At 41.1% G+C, this 25,366-nt stretch overlaps 1 protein-coding gene across 2 annotated transcripts; it reads left to right on the forward strand.

Moving 5' to 3' along the window:
* The first annotated feature begins 478 nt into the window (after positions 1–478).
* On the forward strand, positions 479–19,112 carry midn (midnolin). 2 transcript variants are annotated; one of them, XM_053513270.1, is made up of 8 exons: positions 479–621; positions 2,940–3,117; positions 4,221–4,308; positions 4,397–4,459; positions 9,282–9,746; positions 9,841–9,961; positions 10,056–10,364; positions 16,047–19,112. In XM_053513270.1, the coding sequence occupies exons 2-8, from the start codon at positions 2,948–2,950 to the stop codon at positions 16,307–16,309; spliced, it is 1,479 nt and encodes a 492-aa protein (XP_053369245.1). In that variant the 5' UTR covers positions 479–621; positions 2,940–2,947; the 3' UTR covers positions 16,310–19,112. The 2 variants fall into 2 exon arrangements, with proteins under 2 accessions (XP_053369245.1, XP_053369244.1); XM_053513269.1 differs by lacking the exon at positions 479–621 and adding an exon at positions 634–770.
* The last annotated feature ends 6,254 nt before the right edge of the window (positions 19,113–25,366 follow it).

The raw sequence follows: 25,366 nt of genomic DNA on the forward strand, positions 1-25,366 counted from the left end.
CGGCTGTTTATCGTTGTGTTCCTGCGTATCCAGGCAATATGTTTTGCCTCACTGGTTGCTTGGATTCGTCTTCGTGCTATGTCGTCATTACCGGTGACTCCTTCCTTCGCTTAATAGGCTTCGTTTTAAGGAAGCAGTTTCTGTTTGCCATTTAAAAAAGACACGTGAGCTTGCTTATATTAGACAAGACGTGAAAATATTATTATACACAAGTCATTTTAATTCCTCATGTATGTGCATGAATGGAATAGCTTATTTATTTTACATTTATAAAATGTATCAAATGATAATATTGTATTTCTTAGCAGTCCACCTTAAAACACACGCTGACAGTGCAGCAATTGTCGGTTCCTCTCCACCCACTGTAGTAGCGGCGTTGTCTTCCCTCACCCGTATTCCTGCAAACTCCGCCCCTTGCGTCAAGTTCATTCACCCGGCAGAGGCGGAGTTTACTCGAATACGGGTAGACTGAAAAAGCTTGGCTGATTGTGTAGTGATCGGTCTTCCCTCAACGCAGGACCTTATAAATAGACTCAGATAAGCGAAAGGCACTCAAGTCGGAACAGGACAGGAATACCGGCGTCTCCTTTTCCTGTTTAAAGAAGAGGACTATAACTGATCGTAGGTTGGGGATATATTACTCTATATATCTATAAGGCTATAAGATCGTGGTTTAGTGTATAATTGAAACACAGATCCCACTCAATACATGCCGAAACCGGGGGACCTTCAGGAAACGCGGAGCTTTGAGGTTTTCGCCACTATAATCGGTAAGTCTAAAATGTCAGACTCACAGCTGGACGCGCATCTGGACCCTGGTGTTAATGCTCAAATCGATATGTCGAGAAAATCCTGAATACGACAGGCTATATCAGGAAGACCACGAGCATTTTTTGCAGAGTGATTTTGTTCGGGAGAAAGGGATAGTAAAAATGTTATGGGAACATTAGTGTCACGCAGATCCTGGATTAGGATCATGTGGTATGTGAGTTTTTTTCCTGCACTGGAACCAAACTGTACTTTTGCCCATTGCTTGGATGGTACTAATAGGGGACAACAAGGGTTCGGGACCTTTGAGAAAATGCATGCAGATAACCCTTAAGATACCTTTATTGGAATAATAATAATAATAATAATAATAAGATTAAAATTAATCTAATCTCACCCCGAGACACTTCAAAGGTAAATGATACCCTACGTAATAAAGGTTCAAAACGCTTTAATGAGCCCTTAATGGTGCCACACCAGCGACAAGCAATACTACAGTTAGGTAGTTACCTTTCATTCTGAGTGTGTCATATTCTTATCTTGCCAATCTACATAGCGACATCTGTGGCGTAAACACTCTAATTTAAATATGACGAAGCATAATAAACATGTGCGTAGTTTCCTGTTCAGGCTGTTTATCTGGGCTAAGTGAGTAGACGCTGTAACTACTGACAACTGCTTATATTTATTGTGTGTGCGAGAGAGAGAGAGAGAGAGAGAGAGTGCTTGACTAAAGCCCTAGATCACTTTATGCTTTCCATCTACGTGCACTGAATAGAGGACCAAATAATGGCTTCTACTGCATTTGCAGTGTACTATGTGTTCGGGATTGAAAGCTGAATTATTTATGCCCAGACTCACCACTGGTAGGCGATCGAGTATCTATTTTAGTTTCGTGGAAACTCGAACACTAAGGGAATGCTCCAGCATAGTAGTCTGCACATATACCTGTTTAGACTGGGGTGTGTGTGTATCGATTATTGTCTCGATAACAATATATATAAACATAATGACAAAACAGAACAGTATATCGGCCATCAATTATATTTTAATAATGTCGCATTATTAAGAGTTAAGATTTGATCTGTGTCGTCATTCATGGTTTGCCTATAAATTTAACAAATCCCTGATTATGATTAGTGACGTCAGTCATTTTGCGTCCCTTTCTAATCATTATCATTGAGCCCTTTGATAAACGCGAACTTCCTTTAAAAAGTCTGTTTTTTCATTCCTCTTCGATAAGATTCATGATCACTGCAATCTTTGCAGTATTCATTAATTATTGCACACAGACACACGATGGTTCAAGATCTACTGAAAAATTCTATTAGCATGTTATCATCCGATCCAAGACATCTCAAACTGAAAATACTCAGCTAACCTGTTACAAGTCATTAGCAGCAGAGTGGGGTGCATTTATTTTGGCACGATACCCACGTAAATGGCTATGAAAAGCACCGAAACGAGGTTGTGCCGGGTGTCTTTTTGTTTTCGCAGCAGTTTAACTGTTATGAATGGCTTTAGAATCGCGGAGTGGGCGGAAACTCGCGCGTTGCTAAGGAGGTTAAGCCTCGCCCACTTAACCAGGATTCGTCCTCAATGGGGATAAAAGACATTGGGCAGAGAGAGGGGCGGAGGATACTCGGCACGTGGGTATTAATGCTCGTCGCGATTGGCTGGATGACGTCTTTCGGTAGGGCCCCGCCTGTGATAGGTCGGTGTAATTGTAGCACGGCGGTACAGCACGGAGCACCACAGCGCAGAGACGCGACGCTCCGTTTGACGCGAGGAGCGAGCTGCAGGCGGCGAGAGACGTTTTACGGTTTAACTCTCGTCTGCAGTACACTGCACGTACTGTTTCTAAAAAAAACGACATAGCAGTGGACGAAATAAGTGCGCCTTGTCTGCGAAGGGATTTGTCCGTTGTGCTTGGGTAACCTAACCGTTTAAATCCCCTCCGCGTGCCCTCTTTAAAGCTCCGGATTGCCTCCGCGCAGACTTCACATAGGAATTAAGCGTTTCTCCGTTCGAGTCCCAACACCTTTCTGGGAATATATTGCTGTTTGACTTGTATCTGGACAAAAGCAAAAATACGGAAACACTGCATCTTCATCCTCTGGAAAAAAGTAACCGAAACCCATTGACCATTTTCCGTTGTGCTCGCGTCGCAGGCTCTCGAATGGACCCGCAGCCGAGCGCGCCCCCGATGAACCTGCACATCCACTCGACAACGGGCACGCGCTTCGAGCTCTGCCTCCCCGCCGAGGAGACGGTGGAGGGGCTCAAGAGGAGGCTCTCTCAGAGACTCAAGGTGCCCAAAGAGAGACTTGCGCTTCTGCACAAAGAGACGTAAGTATAGTTGCGAGTAATAACAACAATCATATTTAATCTAGTCTGTTAAAGAGGTCATGAGATCAGCTGCGACTTTTGCATGCAGCTGCACCAGAGTCGTGTCCGCTGGTCATTATATGCCTCTTGTGCCAGTTAGACTTGGACTCTTTACGTTATTATGCGTTTTGTTGTAATTTGTGTCATACCAATCTACTAAAACCATTTAAGTGTGTTTGTCGTTGTAAATGTGTTTTGCATTGTCTCTGATTATCCCTGGATGCAATTTATTTGAATTAACAGAACTGATGCTTCGTTTGACCTAATGTCTCAGTAGCAGGCTTGTGCATACTATTTAGACGTTTTAAAGTGTAGACAAGACCATATATGCTTTTTAAAGAGGCTCACAATGTGTTAGAATATTCACCCATAATGTTAAATAGGAGTGATGTTAATTTTGGGGCATCTTGCACTGACTAACAATAACACAAAGGTGGCAGATTTGGGAGGGGAATGAAAGGGAGCCTCTTTGTCACTTGCAAATGACCCCTAACAGTTGCATTGTTTTCTCCTTGAATTGAGCCAGTTTAACAGCCTCTATGGGTAATCGCCACCAAATTACATCATTCTGTAAAAACCAAGGCCTTGCTTTACCGGCTTTGTCTTGACTTGGGTGCCTCTGGGCAAAGTCCCATGTCCCCTTTGTTTAGTAAGAAGTAACACTTAGCACATGTATGTATAAGTGCTTTATCAGAGTGGGGTTGCGGTGCTTTGTTGCTTATAGAGTGGCTGTATTAAATTAATTATCCTTTGTGGTTGAAATAATACCCATAATCATACTGTAATTCCGAACCTGGTCATGCATCTATAAATAACTTTGCAAAGATGGTGTTATTTTAGTTTTGCAGCAATAAAACCTACCTGGCAAGGGCCTGAATATATTTGAATGATTTACTTGCTGATAGGCTTCCAGTCATTTTGATAGGACTATCGGTCACCTGGTACATCATGTGTGCCTTTGTCCTGTAATCACATAAACTATATAAAAAAAAAAGGTAGTCATTTCATGATATGCAGTTTGCTGATAAAATGAACAAGCTAATTTGAGTTTATGTACTTTTCAGGCGCCTGAGTTCAGGGAAGCTTCAGGACTTGGGCATTACAGATGGGAGCAAATTAACACTCGTACCGACAGTCGAAGCAGGTCTAATGGTAAATGTGCTAGGCATTTTCCCACCAATTAAATTTTGTGCAACTGAGTGCACTTACAATGAATGACTCCACTTGTGTTTCTTTTAAGTCTCAAGCTTCAAGACCTGAGCAGTCAGTAATGCAGGCTTTGGAGAGTCTGACTGAAACGCAGGTAAGCGTTACATATGTGTTTAGTATGTGGTTGTTGATGTATGTGTAATCATAAGTGGTCGTATGTGGGGGGTGGGGTTTGTGGGTATTTTTACCTAGCATGAGTCACAAAGTTTGACTTGAAGCCTAGGACGAAAAACTTCTTATCATAAACATTTAATTTTGTGACCTCCACATGCTTAGTATGCATATTTTAGGAAACACCCTTTAGTTTCCTGGCAACATGGCGGAGCTAAGACAAGCCCAGGCAGGCTCCATGTAACACCCACTTGAGAATGGTCCTCTTAAACAGCCATATACTTAAACAGTCAAGAGGCCATGTAGATATTCTTTTATTATTTCTATATGATTTTTATGTATATTTTAGGCTTGTGTAGACAGTCTGCATGGCATAGTATTAAATAAATGATTGCCAGCTTATATGCAGGATTGCTATCTCTAGAAGTCTTTTAATATTTTCTCTTTAGATCCTGGCTTTAATATAAAGAGCTGAAGTTAGAGTAGCACATTAATCTGTGAACTGCGGAATGATGTGGTGTGTGTTGGGGTTTGACTGGGGAGACCCTTACTTCCAGTCCTGGCATTTCTGAACTTCTAGAGACTTGCAAGATTATAATCAGCTGGTACAAACAGCATTTAAAAAAATATCTTCCCAGAGCACATTTGGCCACCTAATTTCAGTCCAGAGCAGCATTTAATTTCATGACGCAGCCCTGTGTCAAACCCACCCACCCACCCAATTATGTAGTTGATTTGTGTGTGTGAAATTAGATCAGGTTATATGTTTGGAAACATGCTCACAGAAATACAGTATTGCAAGGTCTTTAGCCAGAGAGGACTAAGACAGCTTTCTGAGACTGATCTATATTTGCATTCCATGTAATCAGAGAGTGTGCTTTTGGAATATAAAGACTGACAATTATTGGAATAATATTGTTCCCTTGTTACTCCAGCCCTGTAATTTGATGCCATGGTAGTTTTTCATGTCTCACTGACATCTTTCCTCTCACCATCGATAAAGAAAAGGGAAAAGGACTCTGGACTGAAACATGTAGTGCCTCATTTGAGCTGATTTAAAATGGCACTTTTCATCCTGTCTTGTATATGTTTTCCAGTTAATTTAATCACACTGCCAATATATTCAATGGTTTTCCCAAAACTCTTTATAGTGATTGACTTTAGGCATAACTGAACATCTGCTGTAGTAATGACCAGTGTCGGACTCTCAAGTTGAAGATCCCTCAATTTCAAGTCTCTTTAGTAACATGCTCTTAAATGTGTCTGCATCTTTCTGTCCTTTGCACATAATGGTGCAGTTTGTTCCTCTAATATCAGCACATCCTGCCCATTTCAGAGTTATTTTTAGAGAAGGTTTGCTGTCATAACCCCCCACCGGCATTGGCAACACCCACTGGTCCTTTTTCAGGGCATCTTTAGAAAAAGCCAGTGTTTTCTATTGTGTGTGAAGGTGGACAGATGCAAATAGTGGCGTCTAACGATATAGGGCGAGTCACCATCTCTTGTCACCACTTTTGTCGTTCTCACCCACAGGCCTCTCCCCAGGCTGAGACGGGGGAAGGGTCAGAAGAGACAGATAAGCATGGGCTGAGAAATGTTTTTTCTGAACTCGCCACTTGTGTCCTAGTGGAGTTCTGATGAAATTACCAGGAAGGACAGCAGTGACTCAGAACACGGCATGTTGGCTGGAGATAAAAATAGAGAGGTGGACACACAGACTTCTTGCAACACAGTTCTGGGTTGTATTAAAAGTACACAAACCTCTTTGAAAATGTGAACATTTACATTGTGTAGTCTGTAAGATGTTCTCGTTATGTTGGTTTTACATAATGCTGAAGTTAAAATAGTTTCGCCGGCATCATCTCCCCTCTCTTTTGGCAGTTGTGATTGCTGGAATAAAAAAAGCATACAACATTTTATTATGACTGCATAATTTTGTCATTTAGATGAGAAAATTTGTGTGAATTACAGCGGTGCCTCACCGTTTTGGATACATCAATTTAAAGTCTCTTATAGCAGTGTCTCTCGCCCATCTTGAGCCAATTGCATCTTACTCAGAAGGTGTTGAGCCTTCATAGTGCATATTTCTGATCAGAAGGCAGAACACGGGGGAGGGAGATGGAGGGAAAGAGAGGACGCAGCAGGAGCACAGAGCAAAGTCTAAGTGGATTGCTCCTTTGTAGCCCTTAAAAAAAACCTCAAAGCGATTTGATTGTTGGCTTTAGATGAGATATAGAAGGATGGGGGATGACAGAAGCTTTAGCAAGCATCCCATCAGGCATGCCACTCTAGATTTTGTAATCATTCAGCTGATCAAATCCAGCTGTCACCCCCTGGTCTGACCCAAAAGCATAACACCAGCACCCAAACGGGAAACCTTGAACAGGTCAGCATCCCATCCTACCAACCTTTTTAACATAGTCCTTTTACAGAATATTGAAAATGCAAGTTATCGACTGTTTTACAGGGCCTTGGTGTTTTATCCTAACCTTCTCTGGGCCAGTCAAACCCTGCCTGTCAATGGTAGAGTTTAATAAGCTTTACAGTTTTGTACTTTTTGTTCATTGACTTGGTCTTATGATTGGATGTTGTAGATGTATTACCAAAAATGAGCATCTCTGTATTGTTTTCTAATTAAGCTCCAGCACTTGGAGTGTGTACTGCATGAAAAATTACTCAATAAGACTGATAGCCAGTGAGCTTGGGAAGATGAGAGGGGTGGGGGAAGCGGCAATGAAGAGTCCTAGCCTGGATATCACTGAATATTTCATCAGCAACGAACAGCATCTCAGTGCTGCTGCCACCCTGCCCCCACCCTCTCAACCCAGTGTCTCTCCCTATTCAGGCCACACTAATCTTTTCCTGTGTTTGATCCCCCTTTACTGCATAGTAAAGGCAGTCCACCAAAGTGCAAAATGCATCAAACCGAGCAAAGCTCAAAGTTATGAAAGGTAAAAAAGTTAAACCACTTAAACTGGGCGTACTCCATTGCAACTAGACGCCAGTGCAACCTAAAGCAGATTTATTTTTTTTGCTTTTTGGAACATGAGAGGTGGGGAAACAGAAAACATAAGGTTGTGTTCAATTTGAAGGTCAAAGACAACTTCAAAAACATTTGAGAACACGCCATTAGAGTCTGATCAGAAATCTAATCACGAGCGCAAAAGTTAATGGCCTTTAGCTGTTTTTGTACAAACATGCCTCTTTGTTTTAGTCACTTTTTAGCACATAACCCCTCTTTGGGTGTTGTACTGTAGGCCAGCACACATTACACCCATGAAATACAAAAACCTGTTCTTCTAACCTGTTTTTCTAACATTTTTAGCTGACAAGTTCCAAACACAATCTGTATTTCAAGCCCCAGGTTATGTTTTTCCCCCGTTATTTATTTATTTATTTATTTATAAAACAGGCATAACTGGGGTTTGCTAGGATAGGTTTGAGATGGCTATTGCACACACTTCATAATGGCCTTTTAATATGTTTTGGTTCCATTTTCCATCCCTTGGTGTCTGCACGTGATGTGGAAAAACATCTGTGGTGTTTAGCAATTTTAATATCAGGGTACAAGATAACAGTTAAAACAAGCCCATTTTGGTCCACCATGGTGATTTGTTGTTAATGCTAGAGAAGCACATAGTAGGTGAGGTACTGACAAGCTATTTGAGTTGTGCTAAATGTCTTTGCCATATGCAGCTTGTTCTTGCCTCGTAGGGACACTTGCTGGTTGCTCAATGTTCATGCACTCTTATTATGTGGGTAGTGTAAATGGCTGGGGTATGAGTCAGTGAAGACTCTGGCTCAGTGGGGAACGATCTGTAAGGGTAATGCGGGGTCTCGCAGTCGGACTCGTGGAATAACAGGCCCCAAAACACAAAGCTTCTTGTGGGTTTTGCACCACTGCCTCCATGATGTAGCCACACGGTTGAAGTGGAGGCCCTATGCCTGACGCCATATAAGAGGTTACTCATGCAGCTATTACAGGGGCCTCTTTTAAGTGTCTAAGCTGTGTAGGTTGATGCAAATTACAATTACTGTTTGCATGACAGCTGTCAATCAGTGCACGGGTCCTCCCTGCCCACCACTTTGGGTGACTCATTAGTGACCTTTGCATGGAGTTTCCCACAGATCTTAAGCTGCAAAGGTGTGCATATTTGCTGCAAAACTTCATAACTTAAATGACTAATATTTTGCTTATTAATTAGATATTGCAGATTTAATGTACACATTGATATAATAAATATATCTTGTATAAAAAAGTAAAATAATTAAATCCGTAAGTAACGACTAAGTCCTTAGAAGAAAGTTATACTTGACAAGTCATGTCTAGACAAGTCCAATGTTTTTTTTTGTTTGTTTTTTTTTCTTCCTGAATTTTTTTATTTTATTATTTTATTATGGGGGGTGGGGGTGTCGGATACCCAGGCTTGGTCTTGTTTTCCGTTTTGAGCACTCCTAAAATGGGCAAGGATTTCACTTCCACTCTGAGCCCTCAAACAATTGCCCATTATGTGGCTGCTAGGCAAGTGGGTCTGCATCCTGTTTCTGTGGTGGAATTTTAAGGCCCAAGGCCAGACATAAGTTGGTCCTTTGTGGGTGTACTGAATGGTAGAGTTCAGCTGTGGAGGAGTATTTGTGTGTGTGTCAATGTGCACGCACTTTAACATAATTGCACTTTATTGCTTAAAACAATGTGCACAATTTTGTATTCATTGAGTCTTTTTGCCAAAATTACTTGAACTGAGTATCTGCATGGGGACATTCCTAAATCCTCCCTTTTCTCCCCCCTCATTTCCTGCTTGTAGGTCAGCGACTTCCTGTCTGGCCGCTCTCCTCTGACCCTGGCCCTGCGCGTGGGTGATCACATGATGTTTGTCCAGCTGCAATTGGCAGCACAGCACTCGGGCAACCAGCAGTCCCAGCACCAGCATCTTCTCACACGTAGTAGCTCTGATGGCACAACAGGACATTCAGCAGGCACTGCAGCCATCGCTGGCACCCAGAACAGGGTTTCTCATAACCCCCACCAACACACACACCTACACCATGCGCAAACAACTCTTCCACCAAGCCCTGTGAGCCCTTCACCGTTTCCTGCCTCTCCTGCTGGCCACTCTTTGCCCCCTATGTATCCCACCTCAACATCCAGGCACTGCAGTACTCCTACCCGCTCCTCACATCTTGCAGAAGCCACCTTTCGTTCTCAGCAGCCTCTGTCTGCTTGTCAGAGCTCTACTAGCAGCTCTAGCCCTGCTGGTTCCTGTCCGGAGGTAAGGGTCAATCCATCCAATTTCAAATATGCACCATTAACATAACAAACCATGTTAATGAGCAAACATTTTCATTTACCCTTTTCCTCTGTAGGCAAACTGCACCACAAAGGCTGCAGGCAACTGCAGCGCACCATCACGGTCTCGTAAACCAGGTGCTATCATCGAAAGCTTTGTCAACCATGCTCCTGGAGTCTTCTCTGGGACATTTTCAGGTATTCACCAAGTTTCTGTAGAGCAAATTGCCTTATCGTTTAAATTCTTTTTAATTTAAACCATTAATCATCTACTTTACTTCTTTCCCTTTAGGCACTTTGCATCCAAACTGTCAAGACAGCAGTGGGCGGCCACGGCGTGACATCAGCACCATTTTGCAGATCTTAAATGACCTCCTGAGCGCCACACGCCACTACCAGGGCATGCCTGCCTCTCTCACACAGCTTCGCTACCAGACACAGTGTGGCGGTGCAGCATCTCCTGCTCCCTCGCCACCCCCATCAGCCGCAGCCGAGCTCGCCAGCCTCTCCTCCAAAGCTACCTCTGTGCCGTCTGTGAGCCAGGCACCTCTCCACCCACTGGTACAGTGCCAGAGCCAGGTCCGAATGTGCAAACCTCCTGGTAAGTAACAGCACCTTAACATGGTATATGTTCTTTTTTATTCTATAAAAATTGAGAATGACACATGGATTCTGCTGAAGAGTACTGGAGTGTGACACTGCTGTTTCACTGTAATGAAAGAGTGTGATACTGAAAGATAGTGTTGGTGGTACTTTAGAAAATAAGGGAATAGAGTGAGGTGAAAAGACTGTGCTGTCAAGGGATTCCACTGCCTTTCTCAGCAGGCTTGTTCTGTCAGGCATCAGTGGTTGCATTCTGGCAGTAGCAGCACGTCTGGCTTTGTCTGTGTGTGCTGATGGTGTCAGCTTTCCTTGAGGAGAGAATGAATGGGGGAGGGTGGGTGCAGGAGATAGTCAGCTAAGATAGGTTTCACAGGCGTGTGGCAGGTAGAAAGAAAGAGCTGAGCTTTTGGATGAGGAAATGGGCTGCGTTAATGCTGTTTTGTTTTATGAACATTGTGCAGAATGAATTTAATTATCAGAGGAATACTATGATTTTTGCACTAAAAATCCCCCCCGCTTTAGAGGGGGTTGTGAGTCCTCCCTTCCTCTAAGATAATGCATAGCTTATCTTGTGTGCTCTGTTCACTCACCCCCTGCATCTATCATCAGCCTTTCTTTGTTCCACTCCCACATTTCCAGTCAATGGGCCTTCCTACTGTTTCCACTCTGGCAGGCCAGCACTTGGGCTCCATCTGTAAAAACCATCCAGGCACTGCGAGCCAGGCCTCCTCAATGACGCCTTGTTTTTCTTTTGGCCTTTAAATAGAGAGATTTATACAAGAAACATGATCTCTGAGAGAATGCTCATTGTATTCCGAGGTCTGCAAGGGGGTGGGGGGGATTGTACCAAGAGCTCATTCATAAAAAATTGTTTATAACCGGGCAGCAAATGCCTCCCATCTAACTGTTGCTTCCTGTATGCTTTAGGACAGGGTGACCCACTGTCTTTTTCTTAACTTCTGTTACCCATGTCTGAATTGGGGAAGCAAAGGAAACCGTGAACCTTTCGCACTTCTTGATGAACATGCCATACAACCTTTAGGGTCTACACAGACATGTGCTTCTCTCTCTTATAGAAATAGCCTGGGACACACACGCACCTCAGTTTGCTCAATGCCTTCTGGGTAAATACTCCTCCTGGAAGTGTCACATACTGTACTTGTCCTGTCTCCATGAGGCTTCCATTCCTTTAAGTCTGTCAATAAGGAAAGCAACAGATGCCCCAACCCTTAAGTCTAGATTCGATCTTTGACAGAGTATGCTCGGCATGAAGGGGTCATCGATGGAGGTTAAACTAGATATTGAACCCCGGGAGGGGAAAGGTTGCCCATTGAGGGGACTTTTTTTGATTTGGAGAAGTCGTCCTTAGCTCAGTGGGGTCTCTGTGCTCACAGCCCAGCATTAAACATTGTTTCACCAATGTGTCGAAATAGCTCAACAGAACAACTAGCCTATCCCATTCAAGTGCTATAGAAATGGAAGAAGGACAAGAAAGTAGAAAAATAACTAATGAAGAGGTAAATAAAGCAAAGGGACAAAAGAGGTAGTGAAAGCTAGATGGTTGCAGCCAAGGAATATAGGAACTAAATTCTTGTGTTAAAGTCCAACAGAGGGATTAAAAGAGGATTGAATTGAGTCTGAAACAGAGTGGAGTGCAGGGGGCTGTGGGAGGAATGCTTTCTTCTCCCCAACCGATCTGTCAGCTCAGGTTAGTTTAGTTTGGGTTAGGGAAGGCCGGGTGGAATTGTGCTTTAGAGAAAGAGTGAGGGAGTCCAAGAGAGGGGGAAACTAGGGCGGGGACCACTCAAATTCCTCAAGTCACTCCTTTAATCCACCCAAAAGCAAATGCTGCCGGCTCCTGTGTACATTCCATAACACGTGAAATGTCACGATCTTGGCTGTCTTTGTCCATGGCCTTCCCCTTGTTTAAACAGAGCTGTGGCTTCTCTCTCCCAGAGACTTGCTTGCTGCTTTTGCAGATCTCTTTCAGTTCGATTGAGTGCCCCAGGCCTCATTCTCGGTCACTATGGAGCTTTGACCTACACGCCACTCAATAATTTATTCCCTGGTGAAGCTCTGCCAATGGTGAGTGTATAAGAAGCCCCCCAGGCAGCCTGTTTGCTGCTGTGAGGCCGTAACTGAACTCGACTGTTGGGCAGGGCTGTATAGAACCGCTGTCTAGTGCCCTTTATTGCTCCCCATATGCAAATAACAGTTATTTTAGATGCTGGCTCCCTGTGGGGTCGTTGATGGCATCGCATCCAAGTGGGGACAAAGATGGAGGGGCTGCCTGCTCCCTTAGTTACAGCTCCAGATGGCTGAACACAATGGCTGTCCTCTACAGTGTAGCCAGTCTGAGCTTGTGTTCACCCTGAGGCAGACCTGGATAGTCTCCCAGCTCTCTAGGAACATGCTGCAGCTGGAACATAGTTCAGCAGTACCCTAGGATTTCAGAGCACAGCTGGGTATAGCCGTTAATGGGATGTGTGGAAGGGCCTAATCTATTAAAAAAAATGTTGGAAAGGATCAAAGTTGCCAATTCCTAATTGAGTAGTCTATTTGCCCCTAAATGGCACAGGAAGATAAGTATCCTTGTTATCATAGCCATCACTGTTCTTCATGAGCATAGGATTTAGTGGTTTGTGGGATATGGCAGCTACTACACTGGGTAAAAAGAGAACTAGATCCTGTATTTAAAAAATTAAACTATCATGATGTGCCATCAGATCATTGAGGGGTTTTTTTCTTCTAAAAATGCAAAAGAAAAAAAAACCGCCCAAACAACTGTTAATTAGGCTGATTTGCTGGGGCAAAGTCAAGTACTGTAGTTGCTTAAATGTTCCAGCATGGAGTATTTGATAAGGCTTACGGTTACTTCTTTCTTTCATAACTGACCAAATGCCCATAATCAAGGTGTGTGTGTGTGTGTGTGTGTGTGTGTGTGTGTGTGTGTGTGTGTGTGTGTGTGTGTGTGTGTGTGTGTGTGTGTGTGTGTGTGTGTGTGTGTGTGTGTGTGTGTGTGTTTCTCCACCCTCCCCCTGCCACCGCCTTAAATTTTCATTCTGTTGTCCTCCCCTGTATCTGCATGAGGGCCTGGGCTAAATCCTCCTCCCTCAAAAAAGCCAATCAATACATTCTCATGCATCAACCGCTTTTCCCGGACACACAAAGCAACCTGGAGTTCGTTCTGCTTTTAAGAAAGGCACACTGCTACTTTTTACTGTAAAATGTCCCAGCTCTTTGGACTCATTCTTATTTGCTTTCTTTCTACGTCCCTTGGATGCCCCTGTTGCGGCACTTTTCTGGGGGAGGGGTGTGGGTGGAAGTGGGGGTTGGAGAATGGAAAAGGAAAGCCAGGTGTATATGTCGTGTTTGGGCTGAACAGCTGCACAGCATGAAGGCTGTGCCGTTTTGTCTTCTGGTTCTCTCCCGCTTCTGCAGGATTTGGGCCACAAATGGGCGAGTGCCATGAGCACATTGCATGTGATTGAGGGCACTGCAGCATGCATCTCGCATTGAAACAACACAACCTCGGCTTACGGGCTTAGGGGAGGGGGGGGCTAACAAGGGAGGTTGAGCGTGGAGGAGATGGAATTCTGTTTACTCATCCTCTCGTCTCCCTTATCAGTGTCCTCCTCTGTTCAGTTGTGATCGCCAAAGGCAAAAAGAAAATCTCCATTCCTTTTCTGCCCTTAAGTCCCAAGTGCATGTGTACATGGAGCATGCCGGGGTCTTCGTAAAGGAAAGAGCTTTAAAAGCATGAACCACTGAAGGAAAGAGGGCATTTTCACTGCACTCTCCTGCCTTTGTTCTCAGTGTATCCTTGCTTTTACTCCCAGCCCCCACCCCTGACGCCTGGCCTTTCTCCCTGAGGCTCTCGCTTCATCTCTCCCTCTCTGCACTCGTGTCAGGAAGCGCTGCAGGATGGCTTCCAGCCACAGCCTAATAATAACCCCCACTGCCATAAACAGAGTCCCCCCATCAGGCTCCTGCTTTCAGCATGCAAGCATGCCGAGGGCATGTTCGCAAGAGAGCAAACATGCAGGTTAAGTCCAGCTTCTTTTCACATTTCCCTAAGCGAGCAGTCGTATGCTTGTGCCAGGTTCTTGCCGTTCACTGCTCCGTTGGCCATATGTGGGGAACCGATACAGATTCTCACTAAGGAGGGGGAAAAAAGCCTGGCATGCTCTTGCACCCTTTTACCCCATTGTATATGCACTGCATTACATGTGCAATGCCGTGTCTGAGCTTCTTTTATTTAGAAAAAAAAAAATCCTCAACTTTAATACCATGTGCGTATCATGAAGATCTATGAAGGTGAGGGTGAATGCCCTAGATTTGTGTAATCAGCAGCTTGAGGACTGCTTGAGAGGACATTTGAAGGCGAAAGACAGCACCAGAGAGGAAGTACTAGCTGATGTTTCACACGTATACAAAGTACGCAGACAGATCATTGATTAGGTCAGCATCTTGAGTTACTGTTAATATCCTCACCCCACTAATAAATACTAATAAAGTATGTAAAGATGCGTCTCCTTTCATTTTTATAAAAGCAGATAAAGCAGATGGAATTGGGTGCCCCAACGCGTCCTCATTCCACAGAGGTATAATGCCAGAATGTGGGCCTCCCAATAGTCTTTGCCCCCCACCCCTCCCCACTTTTTTTTTTTCTATAAAGCAGATGGGGGGGGGGGGTGCGTCTCTTTACTTCGAGCTGGGCGAGTGAACACTCGTTCAGTAAGCTTGGGCTAAGGAAAGCAAGGGGGGGGGACTGGTCTACTTCGCTTACAATTTCCATTCGCTTGCATTTTCTATTGAAAGCCAATAGCCGTGTCCTCGCCTAGAGATGGATTGCCGCACTAGAGCTAAGGTTTAATCAATAGGTCTTTTTAATTTGCCATCGATCCATGTTAAAAGCTACTGCTGCTGCTTCTGCTGGTGTGTGTGTGTGTGGCACCCAGTGAAAGATGGTCTGTGCTCTGGGTTATTGACATTCTAGCCTGTTATTTCATTATTTAATTCTGGAAGAGATCCTAATGGAACTAGCTAATAGATTGTGGTTGCTTTTTCCCTTCAATCCTTCTGAATATATTTATAAATGAAATTAAAGCTGAGTAGGACTGTGTGGTCTGATGCTTGCAGAAGCAAAAACTCAAAGGTTTTCTTTACCAATAGGCACATTAACAGGAGGAAAATGCATTAAGAGGGGCTCTAGTGATGGTAACTGATAAGTGACACAATATATTTGCATGTAAAAGTCACATTAGTGGCACTTGAGTGTTCGCATCTGGCTGAAGTGTTGTTTTCCCTGGTGACTTTGACCAAATCCGTATCTCTATTTTGTCCTTGGAAATCTCACGGTCACATTCTTGTAGACCTTGAGTGATAAGAGTGTCAAAACGAACATAAAGCCATGCACTTAAATACTTTGTGCTGATATCAGATATTGCAAGTAAATGCAGGTGTGTGCCTACTTGGAGAGGGACTAAAACAGGTTATTGTTTCCAATTTAGAACACTAGCTAGTGCTGTACACACTTTGTAAGCTGATGCTTCACTTCCCAGACAGTGAACAGTCACAAGATGAGTTTCAGTCCATGCCAGAGTTCTAACAAAAATTTCAATGTAATGCTATGTGTATCGGGGACTTGACGCTGATTTGCTCCCTGTTCCCACCGCAGGTGACCGACTGAGGCAGACAGAGAACCGAGCAACACGCTGCAAGGTGGAGCGCCTGCAGTTGCTTATGCAGCAGAAACGGCTACGGCGAAAGGCTCGGAGGGACTCCCGTGCCCCGTACCAATGGCTCCCCAACCGCAAAGCTGGACGCAGCAACAGCAACAGCAGCATGTCAAGTGAAGGCTCGCTCGACCTGGACTTCGACGACTCTGTATGGAAACCTGACGTCAAGGCAGACATGAAGTCTGAGTTCATCATGGCCTGAAACAACAACGTCTTAACTGAGGAGCGACAAGAGTTAACTTTTATGTACAGGAACAGGAATAATGTGAGACTGTAAGGCTGGTGTGACTGAGAAAAAAACCCAAAAGCATTGTATGCTTCCCTTCAAACAGACTTGTTTCACAAAGGAAGTTAAACTGACCTTTACCGTGTATCCCTGTCAGCCTGTGATTATGAAAATGGACTGAAACAAACAAAAAAAAAAAACTGTTAAGAGAAATAAAAGCAAGAAGGGAGCATAGCAGACTTGAATGGTGTAGGACATTTTCTTTCTCCGTTCCCAGGGAGAACACGGGGATGGAAATCCATCCAGGGCAAATGCAGCTATCACAAATCCAGAAAACCCATGTTTTTTTTTGTTCCACTCGCCCCCCACCCCCCTCACTGGGGCATTCACAGTTTGAGCCATGAAGCAGATATTGAATGGGGATGATTTTTTGTTTTGTTTATGCTTTTATAAATATTAATCAATTTACTTGTTTAAAACAAATATGTAGCATTACCCACATAGCATTCAGGTTTCTATTCTTATGGATGAGGAAGTTTTATTTGCACATATCTTTGATTTTCAGCAAGGTCAATACAAGAATTGGTACAGTGCGTGTTGAGCCTTAAAGCTTTTTAAATGCAGCTTGGTGTATTGACTGGTTAACAGAGGGAACTACAAAAGCAAAACATGACTTGTGAGGACAGTCCGATTTCATATTTAATTTGAGTTCCTTTCGAATTTGACATGGCTAGCTATCTAAACTTTGAGAAGTTCTTTTACATTGCTTAGTTCATGTTGGCTTACCCCAAAAGTTTCCAGCTAAATCTTATTGCCTCCGTGCATACATTAGAAAACAGCTGATTAACATATCCTTAAAGCATTTGAGCCCATCCTTCCACTTGAGAAGTCTCCTGTCTTGTCTATGTGATGGTAGTCTCTTTATAAAACCTTTTGCAAATTGTTCTTGAGTGATGGCCTACTTAAATTGCCCTTGTTTAAGCCCCTCATTCTGTCTGGTTAGATGCAGAAAGAGGAGAACAATAGGGCCTCAGTTGCCATCTTCTCCTGCTCGATAGTGCCTCACGGGTAGATGCACTAACATCCAATTAGGCCTTCCATAGACCCACAGGTCTGCTGCTACACAGGACTTTACTTTGCATGCAAATGTTTGAATTTGGCTCTTTTTTGTTTTACAAAAAGTGTGATAGACACAGGTGCTTAAAAGAAAAAAAAATGCATGAAAGAATGAATTTGTTTTTTTTCTTTTTATAAAAAAAGGAAAAAGGAAAAAAAAAAAAACATTTGCTTGGGAATTGCTTATTAGAAATGTTGTGGTGAACCAAAACCCCAGGACAGGACACTCTTCGTAGTTTCACAGTGTTCTTGGATCATTCCTGGACTGCGACGAGCTTGGAGCAAACGAACATTTTTAGCATCCCAGCAAGAATGAGCCCCTAAATAGCAAACAAATCCTTGGAGCCACAGTGATGTTGGACCAGCATCTACCCCTACTGACTCCAGACTCTAGTCAAGAATAAGAATTGAAAAAAAACACACACAATTGCACTCGCTGAGTTTGCAATGAGATTACCTGCCTGAATGGAACCTTGTCCTTTTTTTTTTCTTTTTTTTTTTTTTTTTTTCTTTTCAAGTGGCCTTAACTTTCACAGATGTACACTTAGGGACCGAGGGACTACATGAGGAGGATTTTTTTTTTTTTTTTATTATAATTTTTTTTTCATGGTGTGTGTTGTTTTTTTTTTTTTTTTTTTTTTTTTTGTCAACACAATTTCCTCCAGTAATTTGGGCAACTCTCATTTCTTGAAGGTGGAGGCTCTAATATGTCAAGGCTTCTGTGCCTTAATATTGCCCATTGGTATGGGAGGGGGGGGTGGGGAGCGGGTCCTTCAGCAATTGCATCATGAACTCTGGTAGAATTATTGGTAGTTTTTGTTCACAAACATTTAGCACTACCTGGAAGTAATGGCAAAGGCTTCATGTTTCACTAGTGTGCTCCATACTTTGTTGCAAAGTCTAGTCCTTTAAGCCCTAATCTGTCCTAACACCAAGAAGCTACAAAATAAATGTAAAAAATATATAAAATAAATGTGTGGGGGCGACCTAAACATAATATTAAGGAAGTTCTAGCTGTAGTGAACAAAGCAACAAAGTGCCCTGACTCCTCTAATGGATGTGTCCTTTAAGGACAAGTTACTACATGCACTTCCTTCCACCTCACAACTTCGAAGGACAAATGTCCCATCCAAAAGCATTTTAATCTCCATATCTCTATAAAATTATACTCTGTGTGTGTCTCACCTATATGTGAAATGACACAAAAAAGAAAAAAATTATGATGAATTTAAGAGTGGGCTGTTTATGGGGTAAGGATCAGGGAGAGGGAGGGGTGGGGCATTTCTAATCCAGTTTGTTGAAGTTCACATCATTTGAGTTGCCTGTTCTTTCCTGTAGCCAACAATTAAAGATGATAACAAGTCAAAAATACAATGTTCTAGCTATAGACCGGTGTAGCACATGTGTGACTGTATTAATTTATAAAAACCAAAATGGTAACTGTGAATTATGTATTTCTTTGTGCATTTTTTTTTTTTTAAGTGGGAGAAGGCGAAACAGGGCATGTGCCCGATTTGTTTTTGTGGAATATAATGGAAAGAATCAAGTTAAAAAAACAACAAAAGAAAGTATCTAAATATATTTTTTTCTTAAGCAATACATTTCAGTGTGACTTGTGATAGGACATTTTCTTTTTTTAGGTAATAAATTGAAAGAAAACATCTTTATGTTCCATCTCCTTACTTGTCATAATTTTACAATGTTTTACAACATTTCTCTTCTTTTTTTTTTTTTTTTTTTTAGCTATTCATGGGGTTGCTATAATTGCAAGAAAAGACAGATAATTATGGGTTGCAGTTTGAGATGTCTTACCGCATTGTTCTACCATTCATAAAGTGCAACCATGTTAAATCATGATTAACCATCACAGATAACTCAATGTTTCTCTCAAAATGGAAAGTTCCTCTTTCAAGCTGTTATACATGTGTATGATATTATCAGGGTTTTACTGACAGTCAGTTGGTAATTGATAGACATAATTGCCTTCATACCATTACCATCCATTTAATAATGAAGACTATATTACTCCTGAGTAAAAAAACCTGCTTTGCTCTTAGAACAACAGTAATTCTTTTTAGGCGTGGATTCCACAAGTTGTTAGAAACGTTCTTTTGAGATTCCGTTCAATGTTGACAACATGATAGCGTCATAATCACTGCAGATTTGTCAGATGTACATTCATGATAAAAATCTTGTTCTACCATGTTCCATAACACCCATGAATTGATACACATGGTCAGAAGCAATATTCAAATAGGCTATGGCACTTAAACAATGTTTGATTGGGATTCAGGATGAGGGTAAAAAGTTTTATATCTCCTCCACCAGCCTGGACTCTTGACACAAGCTGGTTTGGGCACCAAATTCTTACCCTTTTGTTTGCATGTTGCAAAGGAAATTATGATTCATTAGACCAGGTGATGTTTTTCTAGTCTTCAGCTTTCCAGTGACAGTGATCCAGTGAATACTGCTTAATGTGGTCCTCTGCTGTTGTAGCCCAAGATTCAATGTATTGTGCAAGGTTAAACTCTGAGATGGTTTTCTCTTCGTCGCAGATTATTTGACTTCATGTCAACTTAAACCTTAGTTGTTCTTCTCTGACCTCCTTCATCAAAACTTTTCTCACCATTCTCAAATCTGTTAACATGAATTTCCTAGGAGCTCAGCAATTTCTAAAATACTCAATCCAGTCTGTTAGAAAGATTACAGAAGACAGTTTCCACTGACCATGTTAACACTAACACTATTCCTTTACTCAGAAAAAAAGGTATGGAGTATTACTAAATTGCTCCATTCACCGACAGCGTGGGGTGAGATGCTTGAGATTACGTCCTTCATACATTTTGCCAATAAGAATGTTGTGCAGCAAATTTTTTTTTTTCTTTATCTTAAGTTAAAAAGGACATACTCTCACCACAGTGACAAGCACTGGTAGTGTTGTTATTGGCTTAGTATCCTATTATGAAATTGCTCTGACAGTGTGACATAATACCTTAGATAATCACTTTAGATACTTTTTAGGTACAATAAAATTTTAACAGCTTACAGAATACTGTATACTCCTTTTCGGTCATGAATGGGCTATTGACACCACTCTCCATTAATAGGCTACCTTTAACATTTGTGGGCAAAACCAGACTTCTGATACATGCTGTAAAAGTATTGCACTATACACCCAACCCTGCAATCAACACACGCAAGATCTGCTTAACAGGCAGGGTGAAAGGGCCATGCTTGTCAAGTTTCCAGTCATACTACGATTTCAGTTCAGTGAGTTTCCCAGAACACACGGCCTGGTTCTGCAGCTTTGCATCTGCCTCCACATTCGGCTGCTGAGAAAAAAAAAGTTGCTGAAATCGAAACTAAGCGTTGAGGAACAGAGACATGCCTGTGGCTGAGGCCCTCGATCAGCAACAGCACCAGCTCTGCAAGGGCTAAACGGTTTGTAAGGTTCATCCTTTTCCACGATGGTTGCGGTACAAAGGCACAGCTGAAAGAGATCACATGACTGACTTGTACACAGGAAAGCAAAAGGAAACAAGCCAGTGTATAGTTTGTTTGTAAACAGAGTAAAGTTTTTGTCAGTGAAATCACTTTTGATGGGAAGTCATGCAGCGAATAAAACATTTAAACAGCAGGCGAAACAAAGCGAAGTTACAGTTAATGCCTAAAGGTGATTATGTTCCACAAAGAATGTCACAAAGTGAATTAATCTTTTCCCGCCAAATTTGACAAAGTTTGGCAACACTACCATTTTATTTGTTACTGATTGACATCATACCTTTTATCTATTTATAGTTATCTTTAATATTATGGAACACCCCGAGTTCCCTCACCAGCCCATTTAACAGAACAAAGACAAGTAGCTAGTTGTTAAACTGGGTAAAAGTAGTTTTAAATTCTTTTTAATACTGTGTAGCCAAAAGGTGAGGAGAATAAACCTGGGAGGTTTCTCGTAAATCCGTTTTTAATGTCTCCACTTAATCGACGTCAGGATATCCTGAGCTAACCAACTATTCTGGGGTTGAATCCCAAATAGCATCAAATTGAAAGCTAGCATGCTATGTAGGGTGCAAAATCCCTTGTTCCACTTACCAAATAATGCACTTGTTCAGGGGTTAGAGATGGATTTGAGATACAGTCTTGAGTTAGAAACTAGTTAGCCTTGTAGCTCACATTGGCTGCGAAAAAGGCGGTAATGCTGAGTCATGAGTCTTTTAGCGTGTTGTTAAAAGCTCTCAAAGGAGACAAATTGTTGATGGCAAAGTTAGCAGGTATGTTGTCTTGCTAAAAATGCTACAAGGACTGGTTTTGAATGTGTGTGTGTGTGTGTGTGTTTTAAAGGCAGCTTCTCTCTAATCTTTCCAGTACTGTGGAGTGGCACTGAACCTTTCAGTGGTTCTGTTCTGCTACTGACAGTCATGCATATAATGTACTATTGATTGTTAAATAGTACTGCACTGGAGACTCCTTTCAAAATATTATATGAATATTTCCTCATATTGAATGAAACCATAATATACAAAACAAAATACCTTCTGACCACTTTGAATCCATAATTGATCAATGCTATAGAATAAATCAAATGCAACCAAAAAACCACAACAAAAGACCCTCAATTTGGGTATAGAGAATAGCTCTGTGAAAACATTGAGTGGAATGTTTCCTTGTTGGTTCCCTGTGCAGATAAAAAGGGAAGAATAGTAATCTGTCTGAAATATCACATGATCTTTGTTTGTGCAGCTGTCTGAGCTGAATGAACCTTTAATGGCATTTATTTTTTCTTTGGTGGTCTCAGACTGTTCAGGATAGCACAGGATCTTCCTCATGCAGTTCCAGCTGTCTAACCATATCACTACACGCTAATATTTAGCATAAATAATCATTAAAAAAAGTTTTATTAAGACCTGCAACCAGTCTCATACGTTGCAGCTGATATGCAAATGATTGTACAGCAGCTCTCTCCTCCCACTTGCAAGTTCCCACCACAACTATGATTTGTTGTTTCCGAGACACAGAATATAAAAGTAGAGGGAAAAAAAATGTATATCGTTTAAAAAAATAAAAAATAATTATGAGTCCAACTCTTTGTGCACATTCTCTCTAGTAAAAGGGTCGCCATACTCACACTGGAAAGTATACGGGTGACCTTTAGCTAGCAAAGTGACAACACTTCACCTTTATAGGGCAGTGAGCTTCCTACATGCTCTCACCCACAGAGCCATAAGCGTGCCTCAGAAATTAATAATCATCACCTTTAACCCTATACTTCTTGCATCTCATTTACTGATCATGACAGCAAAACGTAACCTTTCTTGCTGTAATTTTGAGCTGCCAGGTTTAATTTAAGTCCCAATGGCTGCTAAAAAAACATGAAATCTAACGTGTCAAGCCATCATTCGTGAACTCATGGACATTTGATGTGTGCCTCCTGGAAATCCTTGCTCTCTTCCTTTTAAATTTAAACCGCCATTATGATAAGATAAGGCTAATTTCACATTAGAGTGGGGATAAGAGATATTAAATGTTATTAAATAACAAGAATTACGAAAGATCTGCAGTTTTAATTCTTTCACATTAACTATGTATCCAGTTAAAGGAGTTTCAGTTCAAATGCACATAGACGAGTGTGACGGAGGTCTGGGAGCTGTGCCACATGTTGTACGGGCTGACAGGTTTCTGAGGTTTGATTAAGTGGAAAACACAGAGAACCCACACAAACCGAAATGCTTCACTGGTACCTCAACCAGAGAAGAGAAAATCATCCCCAGAAAGAGAAATGTGATGACATAATCATTCTGTCTTCATTAATGAGGTCAAATTATGCTAGCAAAATGAAGTTACTGGAACCAAAGCAGGTATTGACATCCCTTATGCAAGAAGGGTTTGTTTGACTACAAATGTAAATCAGCCATCATGAAAATAGGTCCAAACCTTACTTCAGTTAACATGATGAAAAATTACATTTCTGGTCTCAAAGCTTTTTTAAGGCTACATTCTAAACAATGAAAGTAAATAAAATCAATGCAATAAATTACAGTGAAATTACAGTAACAATTATCTGTATAATATAAAAAAAAACTTAGTTATATAAGGATATGAATAAGCTTTTTTAAAGTTTTTTTCAACCATGTTAGATTAAAACCTAAACTTAAAACCAAACCAACAGTAAAAAAAATTAAACACATGATCTTGATGTTTTTCATGACCAGAGCTTAGGATTTACACCTTTTACTTACTTAGGATTTAAGCAGATTTTAAATAATTTCTTATATGTCCATTAACAATTGTGTTTTATTAGGACTCTTGCTTTGTTCTTTGAGAGCTAAAAGCAAACAAACAAAACAAAATTATTATATGTTATAAGTCTTATAAACAGAATGTCCCCCCCCCCCCCCCCCCAAAAAAAAAAATGATAATCTGGTCATTTAGTATATTTAGGTAGTCAGCTGACTTAATTTTATTGCCACATAGCAATCTCGACCTGACCAACTGAAGGAACCCCAGATCATAACACTGGATCCAGAGGCATGTATCATGGGCACTGTGCATGTTGTCCATTGCTTCATGCACCTTTTTTCGTACTCTGAAACACACATTGCTCTGGAATAGGTTCAATGAAATGATCTTTAGGAGTTAATTTTAGAGGAGGAGTCCTTTTTATATCCTGGCTGATAGACTCCTTTATCTATCTATTGATCAATCTATCTATCTATCTGTCTGTTAGTCTATCTATCATTTATTCTTCTATGTAATCACTGTAATACATTGACAGTACAAAATAAAAAATGAATCAGTAAAACAATTGGGTTTTATTAAAAACATTGCTAGCATGCTCATCAAAAGTAGAAACCTCTTCATGAACTTCTTGTTGGCTCTTTGCACAGAACAAAAAAATTGTTCTTAAAAGGGGATGCCCCTTCAGCTGAACATAAATGCTACGATTACTTGAAATGAGCTTAAAGTGCGGTTTAGATGTGTGTTGGTGGACAGGAAACTGTGAAAAGACCCATAGTGTATATACTAATATCTGTGACTGTGAGTTCCTGTGATTGCCTTTGATTAGCTAAAGTCGTTAGTAATAATCACAAACAATAAGACATAACAGTAAAACATTTATCACAGTTTATTTATGTAGTGTTCTGCACACAAGGGAAATTTCACATCTAATTTTTAAAAAATATTCTACCTGACCTTTGCCCCAAATTTTGTGTTTAAAGTAAAATCCAAGCAAGTAGTAAAATAATTTAACAGTAGAGTGGTGTGGTAGAACTGAGTAACTGTAACAACCCTTGTAAACACATGACATTTATAACACATGTAAAGTTTATATTATTTTTCAATAAAGCATGATGTTTACTTTGTACCACAGTAATTTTAAAAAATTACATGTATTATTTACATATTAAAAAACATCGTCCCTAGTAATAATTGTTTAATGTTGTTGAGAATCCATGAAACATTAATTCCCGTTATTGTTTGTGGGATAGCAGCACCAATCTCTCTATATATAACACTCTTGAAGTTAACAAGACAGTAAATGAATGAACAAACAACTAAACAAACAAGTAGGCAACGCAAATTAATACAATTATTATTATTATTATTATTTTATTTTATTTTTTTATTTTTTGTCTGCTATCCAGAGAATTGATAATGTTCAAAGCCCTGCATCCTGCCAACACTTTTACAACTGTAACAAACGTCTTACTGTCACTAACTGCTGACACTGAAGATTCCTTACAAATATGGTAAATAAACAAAACTTCTAACAACAAACATCATCAAATTAACAATTGCAGTATGTTATTCAATCTGTCTAAACCGTCCATTAGCCCCACTTTGGAAGATTGATGGAAGTAATTATCAATTTATTAATTAATATATTAATCATTTGTTATTTTGTTTCTTTATTTT

This window comes from Clarias gariepinus, chromosome 15 (assembly GCF_024256425.1).
Source record: "Clarias gariepinus isolate MV-2021 ecotype Netherlands chromosome 15, CGAR_prim_01v2, whole genome shotgun sequence".
Lineage (NCBI taxonomy): Eukaryota > Metazoa > Chordata > Actinopteri > Siluriformes > Clariidae > Clarias > Clarias gariepinus.

What these genes read in the sequence shown, in the direction of transcription:
- midn (XM_053513269.1), top strand. Translation starts at nt 710, where the DNA reads ATGCCGAAACCGGGGGACCTTCAGGAAACGCGGAGCTTTGAGGTTTTC. An exon ending in CTGCTGGTTCCTGTCCGGAG is followed by an intron (nt 9,747 to 9,840) that starts GTAAGGGTCAAT and finishes TTTCCTCTGTAG; the next exon opens with GCAAACTGCACCACAAAGGC. An exon ending in CTTCTCTGGGACATTTTCAG is followed by an intron (nt 9,962 to 10,055) that starts GTATTCACCAAG and finishes CTTTCCCTTTAG; the next exon opens with GCACTTTGCATCCAAACTGT.